At 38.0% G+C, this 19,806-nt stretch overlaps 1 protein-coding gene across 5 annotated transcripts in view; it reads left to right on the top strand.

The window, feature by feature from the left end:
* Positions 1 to 10,242: 10,242 nt before the first annotated feature.
* The window catches only part of LOC119653217 (diacylglycerol kinase theta), a 64,848-nt gene continuing 55,284 nt past the window's right edge, over positions 10,243 to 19,806 (top strand). For 3 of the 5 annotated variants that reach the window (XM_038057793.1, XM_038057789.1, XM_038057792.1), the window contains exon 1: positions 10,243 to 11,374. In XM_038057793.1, the coding sequence (XP_037913721.1) occupies positions 11,263 to 11,374 (112 nt within the window). In that variant the 5' untranslated portion in view covers positions 10,243 to 11,262. The remainder of the gene's footprint in view (positions 11,375 to 19,806) is intronic. The other 2 variants (XM_038057791.1, XM_038057790.1) reach the window with 2 other exon arrangements.

Below are 19,806 nucleotides of genomic sequence, written 5' to 3'. Positions count from 1 at the left end.
GTTGTTTTAATAAAAAATTTACTTTTATTTTTCCCTTGATTATTTTCGTTATTAGGATAGCCGCTATTCAGGTTTATATAGAAAAGACACATTTGTGTTGACAGTTGATTGTAGTTTACTTGACCAGAATTGTAATGACATTTTCGCTAGTTTATGTATTCTCGTTTTCAGAAATATATAACTAACACATGTACAATATGTAGTTAGTTGAAGCTAGGAAAACGTCAGAAATAATATTGCTAAGTTTATTGTTTAAGATTCTGATAGTTGCAGAAGAATTCGTGTCGTAGGCTTCCATCGGATATCAGTGACTTCAATTGCTCATACACCCTTCAAGGTCTAGGTCCAAATTGAATTGTTGTGTCATCGATTATTATCATTCCCGCAAGTATACTACTTTGATAAAAACATATGCTTGCTCTTCGCCCCTTAGTGGGGTATAGCACATCAACTACACCTAGCTTCAGCTCATGTCACGACTTCCCGGGACGCTCATACTCGTCCTCTACTGTTCTACGCCAAGTGCCCATAGGGCGACCCACTTCTTGTCATATGGCCGTATCTTAGGAGAGTCGATTGCACTGCATGCCATAGCCCGCAATGCGATTGTCGCCCCTCCTTAATATGTGACCTATCCACAGCCATTTCCATCTTCCTATCACATCACATACCAATACCAAGCATGTACCGTCCAAGTTCCGCGTTTGAGATAGTGTCAGGCCAGCATATTCCGATGATACGACGCAAACAGGTATTGACGAAAACTTGGAGCTTTTGAGTAACTGAAGTTTCTTTCCATGTGCTACTCCCATATAGCAACACAGAAATAACACTAGCACAGAACAGTCTCAACTCGATTTTGGTGTTGAGATAACTGCATTTCCAGATTTTAGACAGGGCAGCGAAAGCGCATCTAGCACTGTTAATGTGTCGGGCAACATCTGGTTCGGCACCGCCATCGGCAGAAACCACGCTTCCTACAGATAGGAAGAGCGCGACGTTCCGTCAGACTAAGAACCTTAGTTTTGCTGGTGTTTATCTTCAGTCCAACTCTACTTACCTCTCTTTCCAAATCTAGAGTCAGGTCCATAACCCGGTGAGAGAGCAAACAGATGTCGCCATCGTATTCGAAGATTTTGAGGAGAGATGTAGTCTTCATTGAATTCCACCACGTCCTCCGGACAAGGCAGCATGAATAATAATAAAAAATAATAATAATAATCGTTGGCGCATCAATCCATGTTGGATCAGGGCCTTGAAGTGTGTTAGAGCACTTCATTCAAGACCGTAACGGTACACTAGGAGGCAATGTGGTCAGCATTGCGCTCGCCCGAGATTATTACCCTGATTTGACAACCCAGTGCTCTAACCATTGAGCTATCCGGACACTAAGACAATAAAAAATAATGGTAATTTATAAAAAAGATTCCGAAATTTATTCGAACAATTTAAAATACAAGCTTATTCATCAAGATCGATATTGCCCCCTTCAAAGTAAATATCATCAATTAAAGCGCACTTAAACCATCTAAGCCTTCAAAACATTTTTATATTTGATCTTTGGTAGGTTCATCAGGGACATTTTCAATTTTTCTATTACTTTCTCTCGGTTGCTGAAACACTTTTTCAGTATTGTTGTTAATCAGATGAATTTGGTGCCCGTTAGAAGTATTCATTGCATGTTTGATTAAAAATTTGCGATTATGGTGCAGAATTAATGAGTTGTTTACCCGCGAATCTGTTCGTTTTTGACACATTCCTCCAGTCAATCGTGTCATAATTCTGCATCACTTCTACCCTGGGAGCCGCATTTATTTATGCGATTTACGTCCGGAGTTTCTCAAACATGCACCTGTTCGCTAAAATATTTTAAAGGTTTATGAAACAACAACTAGAGGGTACAGATAAACATAAGGTTCGCTATCTCCCTTCTTGTTTTGAAGTTGTGGTCAATAAACGTTATACTGATTCATATGAATGATTATCAGTGGTGTCAAAAGACTGAAATATATCTCTTGATTTGCACAAATTTATGATTAGATTCATACGTTATTGCTGTTACTTACTTATTGATCACATACTTCAAATATGGTCAGTTGTTTGCGAAAATTTAACTTTCCTTTAACAAAAACTTTTTGTTGAACAAATGCATGTTGTTGTTCCTGATAAGTTGCTTGTGTTATTAGGCAACTCGAAAAATCCGTAAAGAATAATTTATCATTTTTTCCTTCTTCTTTTCTATGTGTTACCTTTATATACTCACAGAAAGAAGTAATAAAGGTTGCTACATCAGCCGTCTAAAACTAAAAGTAGCATATTAAAGACTGATAATCAGCCCTCAGTGTTTTAAATTTATCGAAGTCCTCGATACCATTGTCGTAGAAAAATGATAATTCGCTGATGATATAGATTGAACATCTTTATTAGCATTTGTGTTCGTTTTGATTCTCAAACGGAGTGCTTTTAAATTCCTCACAAAATTTATTTCTTTAAAGATTTGCCTATGAAGGTAAGTAATTTAGTGTAAATTTCACATTTCTTTTTTATCACAACAAAATACTGTGAATTCGACATAGAGTAATTGAAAATATAACGGAACGGGGATAATATATGTATATTTTGCGTATAACCTCAACATTGACACGCTACTAGCTTGCACGTTTTGTCACTTATTCATGACGACCAAATAAGCTAGGATTTACCCCGAACTTGGTAAGCGGCTTCACAGACAAGAAAATAAACCTGGGAGAACCAACATGTGAATTTGGGAAAAACAGGGAGCGACCGTACCAGACTTGGAAGTATTACCAAACCAACAGGATGAATCTACGTATATCTACATGCTCATCCTCTCGAGACAGGGAGAGAAATGTGATTTTCGACCATATAAGCATATTGCAACACTGGGTTGAGTATTTTCATGAACTGCTCAACAACCACAATATCGGCGAGTTGGAGTTTTCGTAACTGAAGACGACGGACGAATGCTATCACCACCAAGCATGGCATAGAATAGAAATGTTACGTTGCTAATACCGTCTATAAGATATTCTCGGCTGCTACGCTGAATAACCCCATATCCCAGGAACATTTAAAATAGATCATACTTTCTTTCTGCAGCAATAGAGGGACAATCAGTTGCATAAACTTTTTATCGACTTAAGTTCGGCTAACATAATAATATATAGTCAGGGTAAAACTGTACACGCCTATGAGAGAATTCCATGTACTGACTAAAATAGTAAAACTGATTAGGCTGACCCTGAAGAATGAGCGGGGCTAGATAAAAAGCAGCACTCACGAAGATGCGCCATCATGCATCCCATTTAACTTGGTCTCACAAAAAGTGATTTGTGATCCTAAGATAAATGCGAGGGGCACTATTCTCTACAAGTTCACCCAACTATTGGTTTATGGTGACGATATTTACATAACCTGTATTCATTTTGGGCTGCACATTAATGAATGCCACACGGAATATATGGTGACTACGTCAGCAGCAAAAATGGAGACTACAAAAACATCAAATAGTATTGGCCAACTGGAAACAATAAAAATAAGAGAGTATAACTTCGAAACTGTTGTAAATTTCTCCTATCTAGGGTCGAAAATCATAACCGATAACAGTTATAACTACAAATTAGGAACCACCAGAAACTATTTCAACTGACGAAAACTGATCCGCTTGAAAGTTCAAAGGCCCTACTGTACAAGTCAATGATCTAGCCAGTCCTCAGTCTTAGCGACGTTCGAGAAAGAAATTCGCTGAAAAATTGCTGGTTCCCTTCAGGAGGTTGGGTGCCTATATAACGATGGAATTCATTAGTGATATCATAACCATTCGGTTGTGGATAAAATCTGGCTCAGTAGGCTTCGGTGGGCGGGTCACCTATTGCGTATGGGAAAGTTGATATGGACAAAATCTACGGTAAAAAATTAACACGTCCCATACCCTGCCTAAGATGGAACGATGGTGCAGGCCGATAAGGTAGTCATCTGTTGGGGGATGTTTGGAGTCCCTTATTAGGGCAGACCGACGACCAGTTGTCGTGTCATTGACGGTGATTAAATAAGCCTGGAAATTGAAAAAAAAAAAAACAACCATATTTTATTTTGTTGGATGATCTTATTTTTGATCATTAAAAATTCAAATTCGGCTAAATTCAATTTTCGGATCGTACACTCATGAAAGCCTTACTAAACGTTATTTAAAAAAAAAAAACAAATTCATCTGTAGTTCTAGCCCATTTTTTAGGATATGGAGTGTAAAATGTTAATGGTTACTACTATGATTAAAGCACTTTATCAAACACATTTTTTCCATTTTGTCGCAGCTAATTCTATGGTGAAACTTCGCACTTTAGGAAGTCAATGGTGGCTTTTTTTATAAAACAAAGTTAAACTCCATAGCGAGTGAGCGAGTAGGTCCACTAGTACCTAAGCGCAAGGCCACAGAAGTGATCTTTGTCAGAGGCTTGCATATGCACAGGCCAGCTTATTAAGGAGGACGAAGTTCGTCACTTTGGTCCTTCATGTTGTTAGCCAAAAGAATATGAATCCACAACTCTCGGTATTGCTTTTTGACCACGATAGCAAAACTCATCACAATCGCGCCCGAGCTACAAAATGTAGAGTGATATTCTTGCTAGGGGCTTGGAAAGAAGAGGCATCAAATCGTAAAAGGAGAATCTGAGTAATTGGTTATTTACATAACTTTCAATTTAAGCGTTTTCGCAACACTACATCTAATTACTAGCTAACTCTACCTAGGATTTGCCAAGACGGTTGTGCTTGCCATGGGTAACAATTCGGATCAAGTAACAAAAACTAAACTACAGAAGAAAATTAATATTTGATTACAGGCAAATAAGTTAGAGAATAAAGGAAACATCCTGAAAGTGAATAAAGGAAACATTATGAAAGAGATTAATGCTGGTAAGTAGTATCCAAGATAAATTATATAGGCCAAGCAGTGTAGGAATATCCGATAGCTATTCGCAAAAAGTATCCAAACTGGTGTTGAACAGGTTTTTTGGTAAATTTTCAGTTATATTTGTTCAGTAAGTTTAGAGACCGAAATTTATTTATCCGAAACGAGAATTTTATTATAGCCTTAATTGGCATAAAATGTCATAATGAAGGAAACATAGTCATTCATTGAAATGAAAAAAAGTGGACAAATCCACTTTCATTCGGGTGTAGAGGTAGCAAGGACGAATAATATTCGGTGAAATTCCATCTCTTATAGATGATATGGTAAACCGCCGTAACATGTAAATACTAATTGCTCCTCTAACCTGAAACGAAATTATCTTTGCCACTAACACGCTTAAATGAAGCAAAGTCGTAGCCGTGATGGGCTCCCTCTGCAATTATTCAGAAATGAGATCTTTTCGAGTCCGACAACTGAGGGTGCGCGCTTTCTGCTGCCCAGAAGATAACAGCTTAAACAATCCCAGGCCTCAGAGAGTAGGTTGGTTTCTGGTACCAATCATATTAGCCCTCTTTAGATCATTGTGGAGTAGTGCGCGGACTTTAGATTCTCGTTTCACTTGGATTATTGTCATATTTGATCGTCTTCGAGAATCAGGGTGGCATATGACGACACAAATGGTTACGTGCTGTATTGAAGTAAAACCCTTAAATAAATTTGAAGTCCAAATCGGAGTGCGCCAGGATTTGTTTTTGTTCTCATTCTCAGTACCGTCCTTCACATTCCACACTGGCTGAAGGGCGTTTAGAATTTCAATGAAATATGTAACTCTTTCTTCAGACACCTTTACTATGCAGTTGATATCTGCTTGCTCTCTCACCGTTAGGAACCTCGGTAAAGTGGCTCTGGATTTAAAGCAGGAGGCAACAGAATCAAGAAAATAAATACCAACAAATCAAGGTTCTGAGTATGATTGATCATCACTCTCTTCCAATTTCATGAATGAGCAAAATATCGAATAGTCTATGTAGGTATCTAGGAAACGTTGTTTCTGCCGACAGCGGCACTTCAGAAGTCCCTGAAGTGAGCTCTTACTATTTGAATAGTTTACAAAGGAGTAGCAACTACAGTTTTGATTCTAGCGAAATAAATTGGCATCACTGATTTTTTCTGGCTTGCCTTGTGGATGGACTTTCTCTTCCTGTATTCTACAACGTGAACTGCTGTTTGGTTTCCGGATTGTACTTATAGAACAAAGTTTCATCACCTGTAACGATTTTATTGAAATTGCCAGACGAGCTGGAAAAGATATTTAGAAAAATAAAAGTGTGTTTCTTTTGAAGGTCATTTAAAATGGCTGGAATCCATTGACCAGATTTTTCCTTGATCAAATATTCATGACACAGGCATGGAATTTAAGCTCAGTTCATTACCAATCATTTCTCGGGTCAGCCTGGAATCTTCGTCTATTTTAGCTTTCACTAAGGCAACATTCGTATCATCAGTGGAAGATTTTGGTCGACCTTCCGAGCTGTTCGTCTTCTCGAAAATGTCCAATCTGGAATCTTCCAAACCACCTTGATAAAGCTTTTAGTAAAGACGCATTAATTCTATCTGCATTTTAGCATTCATTAAAAATTTCCATTAATTAAAATGTCAGTTCACCAAGCTTCTGCTAGACCTTTTCATGATCTCATGATAATACCAGATGAAAACGTTTCCACTGGTTTTTTTATTTCCATTGTCCTGGCCAGCAGTTTAAACAGTCTTGTAGTTTTGCGCTCATTTTAAACTACCTTTCTTCAGGAATAAAGCCGCTTTTGCGTTGCGACCAACACGACAGGGTCGTTCATATTCAAAATTTCTGAAGATACAATTAATATCTAGATAGATATGGCCAACATTGAGAATGGTGTCACCCATCTGTAAACTTTAGATAGCATAAATTGATGTTCAGCCACGCTCCCAGGAAGAAAATCGGACAACTTATTGAAAAACAAAAATTAAAAATCGAAAAGATTCCTGGTAAGCAGATCCACCCAGAGGGGCGGAAGGAGAGGTATTCCTTCACACCGTGTTTTTTAGATTAGCTGTTCAATTTCAGGTTGCATCATTTTTACCCCGGCCCGTGACGGTCATAATTGCTTGGTGAAATAACTTCATTGATCAGTGATCGTCGGTATACTGCTATATATGTGTATACATTAGAAAGGTTAACAAGCTTTCCGTAAAATTCGGATAGAGTGAAAGGAGCTCTCCCCAAAAACGTGTGGCTTTCAAACACTTCTGCTCAAAGATGAAGACGTAAAATTGCTGACAGGCTTGTCAAAAGAGGGAAGGAAGGGTGTTAGCGTGAGCTAATCGTTCAAATAAATAAAAAAAATAGGGATTCAAAAATAAGCCATTTATCCGGACGTTTTATGGGCATTCAATGGAAGTAAAAACAGGAGATAACCCGAATATACCTCTTGCTCTCCCTCCCTGAGTCGATTTCATCGATGAATAGGAACAGATAAAAAAATACCTTCTGTTTGTTGAAATCGAGTAGAGGCACTTATCCATGAAAGGCAAGACATCTCCACCCCATTCTTCAACGTGGGTCGAAAGCTGAATTTGATCTAGCGAATCTATTGCTCAGCGCAACCCAGCGCACTTATGGCAATGGAAGCCTTCCACTCGGGCTAGAAAGTGATAAATCGTGAGCTGTCATGCAGACTCAACTGCTTTCTTTTATGATAGTTCTGGAACAATTTCCTGGTAGAAGAACCTCTTACTGACGTACGACGAATATCTGAAATTTTGGAAAATTGAGATTGGTGGATTGAGAGAAGCTCTAGGTGTTGCACACTTGACAACCTTAGAGAAAAAATAAGGTTCTTGGCTGCTGACTGTTGCCACGAAGCTTACCGAACTTTATTTGGTACCATCAGAATTGGGATAGTTGTCTGACGCATATGTTTCAGACGATTTCTTGGGCAGTATCCTTCTGCGCCTTGTGCAAGATCATAAACACAACATGATAGCATTGCCTCAATGGACTCCCCGCCGAGGACTACTTTTTATATGGCTTTATTTATTTTTTATGCTATGTTTTTACTTTATCAATGACAAGGTGCTAAATCGTCCTGCGAAAATATATCTGGACGCTCTGCTGATAACTCCTCGATAGTAAGTATAGCACTCTCCTGTTGTTAATGTTTACTATTTTTTGCTAATCACATAAGGTTCTCGGATAAATATGGCTTAAGCTCCGGCAAATAGTTTGACAGTACACACATCTATCTATCAGAAAAGCGTTCTCGTCTTCTGCCCCTAACTCGGGCGGACACGAGGCTGGTTGGAAAACGGGACTCACCTGAATCGAGAAGGAATGCACAAAGTAGAAAGATTTACAAACATAAAAGCGAAGTCTATCAGTTTTGGTGCTTTATTTTCATAAAACCTAAAAAAAATATATTAAATTAAAGTGATTAATTTCTATATAAAAAAAGTAGTTTTAAAATAGAACTTTCTACAAAGAGGAGGGGGAGCGAAAAATGTTCACTCCAGGACGGATGATTTTCACCCGGGGTCCGGGCTTCTCTACGACCCTAATGTGATGCCATTACATTATCTTCAACCCATACCTTTGGTCCGTTGCGTGGCAAAAATTATTACTGAATCTTGTTAAGGTACATATGAAAGGGGAGTGTACATTTTTTTTACCAAATATGGTCATGTGTGGTATGAAATGAAAGGACTCGATTAGTACTTTTCGAAAATGTTTCTGATATTGGGTGAAACATAGAGGAGTGAGGGCTCAAAATGTGTTCCCAAAAAGTGAAGCAGGTCTCGTTCTTAAGACCTATCCAACAGAAAAATCTGGAAAAAATCAGGGTGGTGCGTCTTTACGAAATCTAGGACTCTAAATACATCCGGTTCTAATATCTGCCCAAAAAAAGTTAGTAATACTACATATCCATATTTTCGAAATTTACCCGGCAAGTTAATCCTAAAAGTGCAAAATTTGGTGTACGGGATAACACAGGGCACAATTTAAAGAAAATCCAAATATTATTAACAAAGTTATATTGCCATTTTTTGCCAATTTCGTGCATTCCGCAGCGTATATGATGTCATTATCACATATCAAGTCGTTAATACCACAACAAAGTGAGCTCATATGAATGGAGGTCGCAAAGAAACATCTTGTTTTAGTTTTTTAGTCATTAATATCGATTATAGATATATAATATATACGAGCTAATGAAGTTTGCGGGTAGTGTCTAATTCAGATAGATATATTTGTACATTAAACCAGCGGTATTCAATATAATTACTATTTATGTACATATGCATGTATGTCTTTGTGCACGAAGTAAATCGGAAATATGGGTACGATCAATTTATATACGTATGTACAGTATTCGGTAATAGGCAATTTGTTTGCTTAGGGTGAGGATAATATCTATGCCTATAATATGTACATATACCTTAAAATTTGGAAAAAAAAGAAGTATAATGGGTTTGTAGCTATATACAGATGGAATACACATAAGATGAACACAAAACCTTTATATTCGAAGCATCGAGTTTCTGGTATTCCGACTTGTTTTTCTTTGGTTTTTTGTTTGCCCAAATTTAATTTACTTGAGTTTTCGATTTACCGCCTTCAAAATTCATCGAGAGAGACTTCTGTATCTGGAAAAGCTGGAAATTATGTACATTTTGCAATTCAGGCGAACTTTTTGAAGGGTTTCCGACTGCTACTGTTGACGAAACGAGAATCAGACACAAGATTATATTGCAACAGAACTTTCTAAAACAATCTTTATTCAATTGATTTTCCCAATTAAGTATTGAAATTTGAAATGGTTACTTAAAATTAGTTCCCTATGGTATGATTCAACGGCAGTGCCATCTACCCGGGGATTTACGAAAGGCTTGCGAATTTAGTATACGAAACGTAATAGTAATTTGGAAAGTTGCTGTGTATGTTACTAACTACATTCCAGGAGTTCTGAATGTTCAAAAATTTCCTTCTTCCTATCACGCATGTGGCAAGCGTAAAGCTCAGCTTTTGCGTGCTAAATCGCAACGCCCTGGCGTCCACTCGGCCTCCAACCCTAAACTAATCGTGCTGGCCGAAAGCACATTTGCCAACAACAAAGTCATAGTGGAGAATATGAAAATTACACAAACTTGGGTCGCACTCAGCCTGGGGAAATGTATTATCAGGCAACTGAATGACGAGAAAGTTTTCCGCTTGGAGACTTTTCCAACATGTTCGGCGCTTTTCCGAGTGTTTCCACCACAGAGCTGTGCGCGAAGTAGAGAACACGACAAGAACTTTGGAACACCCCGTGAAAAGCTGAAAAGGTGTGTTTTATTCGTGAAGGGTTTTTCCAACGCACAAAATAAGCGCACCACACGGAGAGAGGAAAATCGAATCGAATAGTATAGTAGGGAAAAAGTGAATATTTTTTCAGATTAAGAAAACCAAGTTTTGTGAATAGATACAAACTAAATGTAGTGAAAAAGTGAAAACACAAATGTCGAGATTGAGGAAAAGTTCAGAAAAGAAAAGGAAAAATAAGGGAAATCCTCGCGACCGATGAATTCTTCTTCTTCATTTCCCGTTTGGTGGTAGTGTGAAAATTCTCCGTTTTCTTGTCGTCGTGATTTTTCTTTCTGAGCTGAATTCAGTTCGCGAGGAAAAATCGAAATCGAATTCGTTTCGCATGTGCGTGTGCCCGTTTCGTAGATATTAAGTGTGTGAAAAATGTTCTTGTTTTTTCTTGGTTTTTTACGGTTGTAAGTTTGCAGAGTTTTCGCAAGTTTCCCGGAGTTTTCGCGAACGCAAATTCCCAGCGCAAGTTTTTTTCGGGGGTAGTAACTAAATAGGTTTTCTGATGAGACGAAATATGTATCCGGAAATTCGCGAGTGATTTTCAAGGAACTGAAAACGCCCCACAAGATGGATTAGGACAGACAGTGGCTATGGATAACCATTTCATCGGACCGTAAGGGTAGCAAAAATCCAATAAGTTTTGGTACCTTTCACGGGCAACGGTCATACTTGCGAGGGGTGGGCACTATCTTCGGAGCACCTTCCCATCCAGATCCATCTCAACATTCGCAGAATTTTCGGGTTCTACAGTTTGGAGCGTACTCGGTCAAAATAGGGAAACGACGTAAAGGTGGATGCGGGTCGAGTAAAAATCCAGAATAGGGGCCAAAATGGATGACGATGCCGTATCGAGTCGTCCGCACTTGATTCGAGTGGCGTGAAGTCTCGACGACCGGCAGCGGATCCGTGGAATTTCAATTCCGTACACTTTCCACACAAAATGGCGGATGGTGGACACTCATTTGGAAAGAAAACGTTTCACAAGCCTACCTATTGTCATCATTGCTCGGATCTACTGTGGGGCCTGATTGGACAAGGATACATTTGTGAAGGTGGGCTATTTACAGAAATTATAAAAAATCATATTTCCATATTACTCAGACTCATCAGGCTCAGACCCTGGATTCCATGCTCAACTTTTCGGAGGCACCCTGTCCCCTTACTCCTGTTCCTGCCCGAGTCAGAAGAAAGCTCATTTTGGCTTACCAAATTTTCTTTCATGCATTACATTACTTATATTCGTATGTTTGCGCTGCCAAGTGTATTTAAAGTATCTTCAGAATTATGTATCTAATTGAGTGAGTTTCCTGCTGAATATTTGCGAGAATTAGAAACAAGTCTTTGCACAAATCATGGCAGTTAGTTCAAATTCAGACATAAATTTTGCTCTTTCACTCTTTTTTTCCCACAATGTACACATGAGCAGCGAAAATCGCTATCCTGTATCTATACCTCTATACCAGCACTAGCTCCGTGTGCTTTATATCTAGTCTTGTATCAGTGTAGGGAAGATTTGCACCACCGATGACCGAACGAATCAACATTTCTGCTGTTGCTGGCTCTTTCGCACTCTCTGCCTGCTTTCCACTTGTTATAATTAAAAATAGACAAAGTTCAAATCCAAAAATACATACGTTTATTTTTTAAACGTATGTTAATGGTAAATGTGATTTGAGTTCGGATCGTGTGTATATCATAAGTGCCTTTTAAACAATTTTTATTGACAGCGAATTTGATTTTTATGCTTCAATTTTCTACGGTTATTACAAATTTTCGGTGGGACTGGGCTGAAATTGGGTGGAAACTTACCATACATTCTCAAGTGGCTGATGGAAAATTGTTGCCAATAGTTGGAGAGTTCGATGGGGAAAGTGAATGGTACCAGTATGGTGGGGAGAGAATCCTCTGTGTTATCATGTGATTCAGGTGCATCTAGTTGCATCTAAAAGATGGAAGAGGAACCTTTGGATGGGATCCTTTGTAGAGCTAGACGCTTGTACCGTACCTCCATAGGCGTTTCAAGGATCTCCACCTTACATCCATTTGTGTGAAAAATACTTTCAGTATAGTGCGAGAGAAATGTCGGAGCAGGACTCCTGAATTTTTTTCCATCTTTGCAAGTTTTGGATCAAGTTTTCAAGGATATTCAGATCAGTTACAAATTTACTTATATGGATAAACTGTCACGTACGCACGACGGGAAACCAGTGCTTCTTAGGAAGGTATCACCTTCTCTTGTTACCACATTCGTAAATTTGATAGAATGACGAATCCTGGGGCAAATTCGATTTGTAAACTTGACGCGTTATTAGTCATTCAATAGAAATTCACATGTTTCTCAGTTCTGTGTACGTACATTCGTATCGAAATGAAGCTACTTATTAAGTTTAAGGATGTTTTAGGGGCATATCCATATATGTATATGGTATGCTTAGAATTACAATAAAATGTTGTCGTCGTCTTTTATAGATATTTGAAGTGTTACTCATGGAAATTTAAAATTTAGAAAAGAAATAAACAAAGGAAATTCAAAGGCTTTTTTATAAAACGCTCCAAGGAACTTCTTGTATTTCAAGATGCTTTAAAATTCCACCCATTCCGCATTGTCTCTATATGAGTATGCATCGAAGCTTTTAATAGAGGGTAGTAGAGGCTTGCAAACTTTCAAGTGACCTGATGGAACAAGGCTCATCAATAGAGTGGCTTTATTATTGAATTCTTCTTTGAAAAAGTCAGTTTGTCCGACCTTCTTGTCTATAAGTATGGAAACATACTTATAAATCTTCAATTGAAGTTTTCAACGTTGTTAATATATTCACTTTTTTCCAATTGTTATTGGGTTGATTTTTGCAATTTTTGTTATGGATACCATTATTCTCGTTAATGTCCTTTCATAGTATGATGCAATATTTTCAAAATATAGTATATGTGAGTGACATCTACTCAATCTGATGTACAATACGTTGGCAGACACTCTATGCACTTTTGTGACCGAACTCTTTTTATTTGGTCGTGCTTGCCCGCTTCGCTCCTCACTTGCTTTAGTATACAAGTAATAGATAAAGCTCTTACACCGAAATAGGAATTAATTTTTAAAAGTACAGTACGAGATACGAAATCGGCAAACAATTTATCTTGCATCCAAATCTACTCACACCAGTATTAGGGGAATTCCTTTGGAAGTTGTGTTGGAAGTTTTCATCATAAACCTATATTAGGAAAAATAAAGTTAAATTTAGTTACTTTTAGTTGTTGTAATCATCTAATAAGGGCAACGCCCTAGCTGTTCCTGGGATAATTTTTCGGATTCATCTTCGATTCCTAAGTACACCCTTAATAGTCTAAGTTAAACATTTAGGAAATATAAAGAAAATGAAGTACTATAATTAGGTTTTACTCGATTGTTGCCCATTGGGTCATACCCAATAAATCGTTACAGTTCTTTAATTGCATTTCACCGCTTTTTATATAGCTTTGTGTTTTTTAAACTCATACCTTTATTCTCAGTTATATTCAATGAATATCTCAAATCTAAAATTGATCGCAATGTCGTCCGTCCTGTCGCTCTCTATGGTTCTGAGTGTTCACTAACTATAAAAGAAAATGAACGACGTGTTGTGGTGATAGAGACAAAGATGTTGGGTTGGAGTAGTCGTGTGACACGCTTTGATCAAATCCGAAATGAGGATATCCGTAATCGATATGGAGTTGCACCGATTATAGAAAAATTGCGGGAGAAACGTCTGCGATGGTATGATCATGTAATTCACGCAAACGAGAATTCATTCGCCAAGACTGGTCTGAACATCAAAGTCGATGGTAAGCGACCAAAAGGTCGGCCGAAACAACGGTGACTTGATACGCTGAATGGTGATTTGAAGTCCTCACGACTAGATCCAGATGAGGCCTTTGATAAAAAAAAATGGTGCAACCGATCACGATGAGCCGACCTAGCTTGTGAACGAGGCAAAGAAGAAAAAGAAGAAGATGCTCAGTCTTATTCAGAATAGTTTTTACACCCTCAAAAATGAGTGTCTACATTCTTTTCGTAGAAAGCGGCAATCCGGAAACGCTGCGCTCCAGGTTTTGTTTATTTAATATGTGAGAAAATTTTGTTACATAAAGATTGTATTTGTATGAGCGTATGTATACACTATGACTATTTAACGTCCATAAATTTGTCATATGTGTACTGCCTAGGGATAACAGGAACCACAAAATAGTATGATTCCCTTCAGACTTTCCAATATTTTTTTTACAAAATTCTGTAATCTTGGGATGAATTTAAGGAGAATATCGTAACACACTATTATTAGCTTAACGCGAACTGCGTTTTAAGCCTTCTCTCTCATACTGTGCAACCGATATCAAATCTGACTAATCAACACTTTTATCTAATACTCCATACGATTAAATCACAAAATATTGGGTTGGGGAAAAATTTGTGAAGTTTATGGGTCCGATACTGTAACGATTTGCACAGTACAGTGTTGGTTCGATCGATTTCATTCTGGTGTAGTGGATGTCGAAGATATACCCCGTACTGGCAGGCCAATCGTCGTAGAAACCGATAAAATCGTCGAAATCATTCAAGTAGACCGGCATGTCGCTCGATTGACCAGGAATTGGGTGTAGATCATAAAACCGTTTGGAACCATTTGCAGAAGATTAGATTCCAAAACAAGCTGGATGTATGGGGTGCCACACGAGTTGACGCAAAAAAATCTCTTGGACTGAATCAACGCCTGCGATGCACTGCTGAAACGGAACGAATTCGACCCATTTTTGAAGCGGATGGTGACTAGTGACGAAAAGTGGGTCACGTAGGGCAACCTCACGGGAAAAAGATCGTGGTCGAAGCGAGGCAAGCCGGCCCAAATCATCGCCAAGCCCGGATTGACGGCCAGGAAGATTTTGCTGTGCGTTTGGTGTCCGTTGAAGAGAATCATCCACTATGAGCTGCTCAGCTATGGCCAGACCCTCAATTCGATCCTCTACTGTGAGCAATTCGACTGTTTGAAGCAGCCGATTGACCAGAAGTGGCCAGAATTAGTCAATGGGAATGATGTTGTGTTCCACCAGGACAACGCTCGGCCTCACACATCTTTGATGACCCTCCAGAAACTACGGGAGCTCGAATGGGATGTCCTATCGCACTCACCCCTTCATATAAAGTTATGTCGCGATTTCACCATGTATATGTGTTATTAACCTTTTAAACACCTCTTTATTTTTATCTTCTCTATGATCTAACGTACGATTGCGAAACTATGTTACTTTATTTTTATTTTCAATTCAATGGTTACTGAGGTAGTACTTTTGCAAAAGCATTCTTTTGAAAGCATCGAGATTCAAAATTTTTAAAAGAAAAGCAAAAAGTTTACACCATGACCTCTTGAAGCTATTTGGAATAAAACCAGTCCAATAATCAATGACATGCAATACAAAAATGAGTTTGTTTTTATTGAACTTATTGTTCAACACAACATTCAAATGACAATTTTTTGATTTTCGTTCAATTCAGTTCAGTTCAAACATTACTGACCACTGGGTTTGTCGTCTTGGTCTATCATTATTTTTGAGCCACCATTATTCAGTACATCCATTACTAACACCTTCATCAAAAATAGCGCTAAAATTTTGAGTCATTTCCCCTCCTTTCCTGTCGTTTTTGAAGTGAAACAAAATAAATGGGAAGTTCGATGCTTCAGTATGAAATTTTTTGTGGATTTTTGATATAAAAACATTTGGGTTTTTGATAATTAGTATAGTAGTTTCGGTGAATGTCTCCTTAATTTAAGTGACCTTTTCAAGCGCTCACCGTTACTACTGACATTAAAAATAGAACCTGCTTCTGAAAGTGCTAAGATATTTCATTTGATGGCCACATAGTTCCGTCATCAGACGCTACATCACCTTTGCCCTGGGAGCAGCGTGGCCGAAACCTGATGAGTTGCCTCTGCCCTGGTACGAAATCGTACGCTGTCTTCGCCTCCTTTCAATTTTTGATACTTGAATGTTAAACCCGAAAAAGGAGTCTGTGACGTGGGAATTAGTTGCTCTCTGTTCGGTCCGGTTCAACATCCAGCTGATGCGGGCTTAGGACTCCTCAATCCCTAAGCAAAAATCTTCAAATATTTGATGAAACTCATGGTTGTATCTGATTCGTTATTGATCGTCCTCTCGTTTAGCTCTTATTATTTTCCTTAGGACACTCTTCTGCAAGGTACTAATCAGTTTTTCGGAAGTTTGTGGTAGGATCCATACTTCACATTCGTGTTGTACCACAAGTGTTATTATCGTTTCGAATACTCTGACCTTTGCTTTGTAATGTCTGTAGTTGGCTTTTAGAATCGGCAAGACCGAGTAGAAGGCTCTGTTTCTGAGCTGACACGTTATATTTCCACCACTTCATTTCCATCTTTCGTTAGTTATACACTCAAGTAGGTAATGGTGTCTACATTCAAGTTCAACATGGAACGATATCATTCACACCATGCATGTGGGTTCCAAGTTCAGTAGGTATACCAGTTTCGGAGAACAGTGCGCGTCACAGACAGATGGATAGTAATTGGTTTCCCCGAACACAACTGTTGGAGTTTTACCTTTTCGTTCATATTGTATTCAAAATTCAGAAAAGAATAAATACGTTTGTTTTGGAGAAAAACTTATACCAGTTGCATTTAGCGAAAGTAAAAGCAATTAAATATTAAGCTATTTGAAGGAACAGCTTCTGGGATCACATTACCAGACACCACAGGAATATTTATAAAAACCAAAGAATGTATACTTCTAGGGTTTTTACAGTGAAGATTATTAGATTTTCAACAGCCTCCAGGTCCCTATTCAAATTTAAAACCAATTCGACTGTCCGTGATGTTTTCTGCTCTACCTCTTGATCATGGGGATAACAGGGTGACTTTCTTGCCTTCTGGAGATGAAGATCCCAGCACTTAGTGATATACAAGGTTTTAAATTTCAAATAAAACTAAGCAACCCTCTCGCTATCTACACTAAAAGATCATCTACTCTTCTATCATCTCTTGGTCGGCGGCAGGCCTGTCACCCGCAAAGTGATCGGAAGGGGGAAGTGGCAGTGGATAGGTCACACATTAAAAAGGGGCGACAATTGAATTACTGACTTCGCTATACAATTGAACCCACTCTCTAGGAAGGCCGGCGAGTGGGTTTCGCCCAAGGGCACTTGGCTCAGAACAGTAGAGGAGGAGTGCGGATATCTCGGGAAGTTCCCCTAGCGAACCGCGAACGATGGCGCGTATGTGTGGTTGACGCGCTATACCTTACCAAGAGGTAAATAGCAATCCAATATGTATGTACCTATATCATTTGAAATAAAGTATACTAATGGATTGAAATAATAAAACTTGTTGTTTCTTTTTCGTTGGTGTGGGTATTTATTCTTGCAGTTGTTTGCACTGATGAAGGGAACAAGTGGTTCCCGAAATATCGGAATTTGCAAGAATAAATACCCACACCAACGAAAAAGAAACAACAAGTTTTATTATTTCAATTGATTAATCGTTGGAAACACCGCATAATTTCACTCTGATACTAATGGAGTCAAGATCATAATTTCAACTATATAGAATTTCGTCTTTATACTGAAATCAAAGACAAGAATAGTGGGAAAATGAAAAAAATAATTTTCGAAGCTGTTGTTCCCAATTTTGATGATTCTGGACAGTACAGGCTTATACGCTACTATATAGAGATACGTCTTTAATTACTCGATTTTGTAACGTGAATTACTCTGCCAGTTGCCCAGTATTTCTTTAGAAATTACGGTTGTATATATAGAGAAAAACGAATATAAATTATTTCAGTTTGGGGTCTGAAGTCGAATTTCGCCACGCCCTCATTCTGTTTATTCTGCTTGTATACATTATTTAAGAGTTAAAGCTGAATAGTAATCTTTGGTTCTAGACGTCAATTCTATGGTTTCATATTATTTATTTTACAGAAACATGTTTGTGTGAAACAAAACCTTATTAAAATTGATTTTGTGCATCTGTCCTTCTATCTGTTTGTCCGCGTGTCCGTCCGTCTGTCTATCACACCTAATTTACTCGGAAACGTCTGAACCGATTGTTATCAAATTTGGGGAGAACGTATGGTTTACTGGAAACGAAAGCGAAAGGCTGGAGCAAACATTTTTTTTCATTGAATATGCTCATATGGTAAGAAAATAATATTCTTTCTGACATTTTGTGAAACGCAGGGAAGTGAGGACTCAAAATGTGTGACTCAAAAAGTGAAACAGGTCTCGTTTCTCTGAAAAAAATCACAGTGATGCACCAATACAAAACTGATCAAACCGGTCAAATAAATTTATTAATAGCATATATTTTTGAAAATTTACCTGAAAACCCCCCTTTAGTTCATTCTAGAAGTACGAAATCAGTATAAGTGATAATATAAGACAATTCAGGAACGTTTCAAAACAATCCAACTATTCCTAACAAAGTTATAGAAGCTCAAAGTTGTGTATTCCACGTGAATTCATTGTACTTCGACATATGTGACGTCGCCATTATAAACTGAATTCATATCACACGCCATCTACTATTATAAATGGCGGCCGCACGAATTTAAGTAGTAACTCGCTGTATGTATCTATATATATATGCGGTAATAGAAAATGTTTGTTTAGAATGAGCATAATATTTATGTCTTTAATGTGGACATATATCTGAAAATTTGGAAATACATATATGAAGGAATACTTCTGTAGCTATCTGTAAAAAGAAAAGCGTGAAAGTTCCTCACATAAGATGAACACAAAACCTTTATACCTTTAGGGCCCTGCTTTCGGTATTCCGACTTGCTTTTGAACGAATTAACAAACTTTTAAAAACCACTACTTACAATATATATGTACTTATATTGTAAGTAGTAGTATGTATTTCATAAACAGAAGGAAGGATACCTATTGCATTCTTAAGTATTTGCATCATTCTTCTAGGTATTTAAAGTATTCCTTGCTCGAATAAAGCCGTGAGTTTCCCCATTCTAAACTCGCTGGAATTTATTTTCTTTTATCTGATATCAGATTGCCCAAGCCTTTCCAACATCTGTACTCCTTTTCTATTTCTCATTTTCAAGTTGCCCTCCGAGTTCAATACAGCACTCTATATAATTTCCGTCAACCATTTTTTACTAATCAATGCTAACTATACTGCCAACTGTGCACTACTAAAGTAGATAAAAATCTAATTCAATCTTAATAGAGGATGGGCTAAAGTGGATTGCCTATTTTTAACCCTGTCAATTAAGTGAGACAGAAGAATGGAGCAAAAACGAAAAGTCCATACCATTTTATGACAAATTTGTTGAACAATACTCTCAAAAGATCATTGTCAGGTCGTTTTTTGTATCCGACTAGCCTTTTCTTGGAATTTTTAATTACGTTCTGGAGAATCTACTTCGCAATTTTCGAAATTTCACTCCCGATTTAAGGGGCTCG

This window comes from Hermetia illucens, chromosome 3 (assembly GCF_905115235.1).
Source record: "Hermetia illucens chromosome 3, iHerIll2.2.curated.20191125, whole genome shotgun sequence".
NCBI classification, from domain to species: Eukaryota; Metazoa; Arthropoda; class Insecta; order Diptera; family Stratiomyidae; genus Hermetia; species Hermetia illucens.
This window is presented reverse-complemented; position numbering and strand designations above follow the sequence as displayed.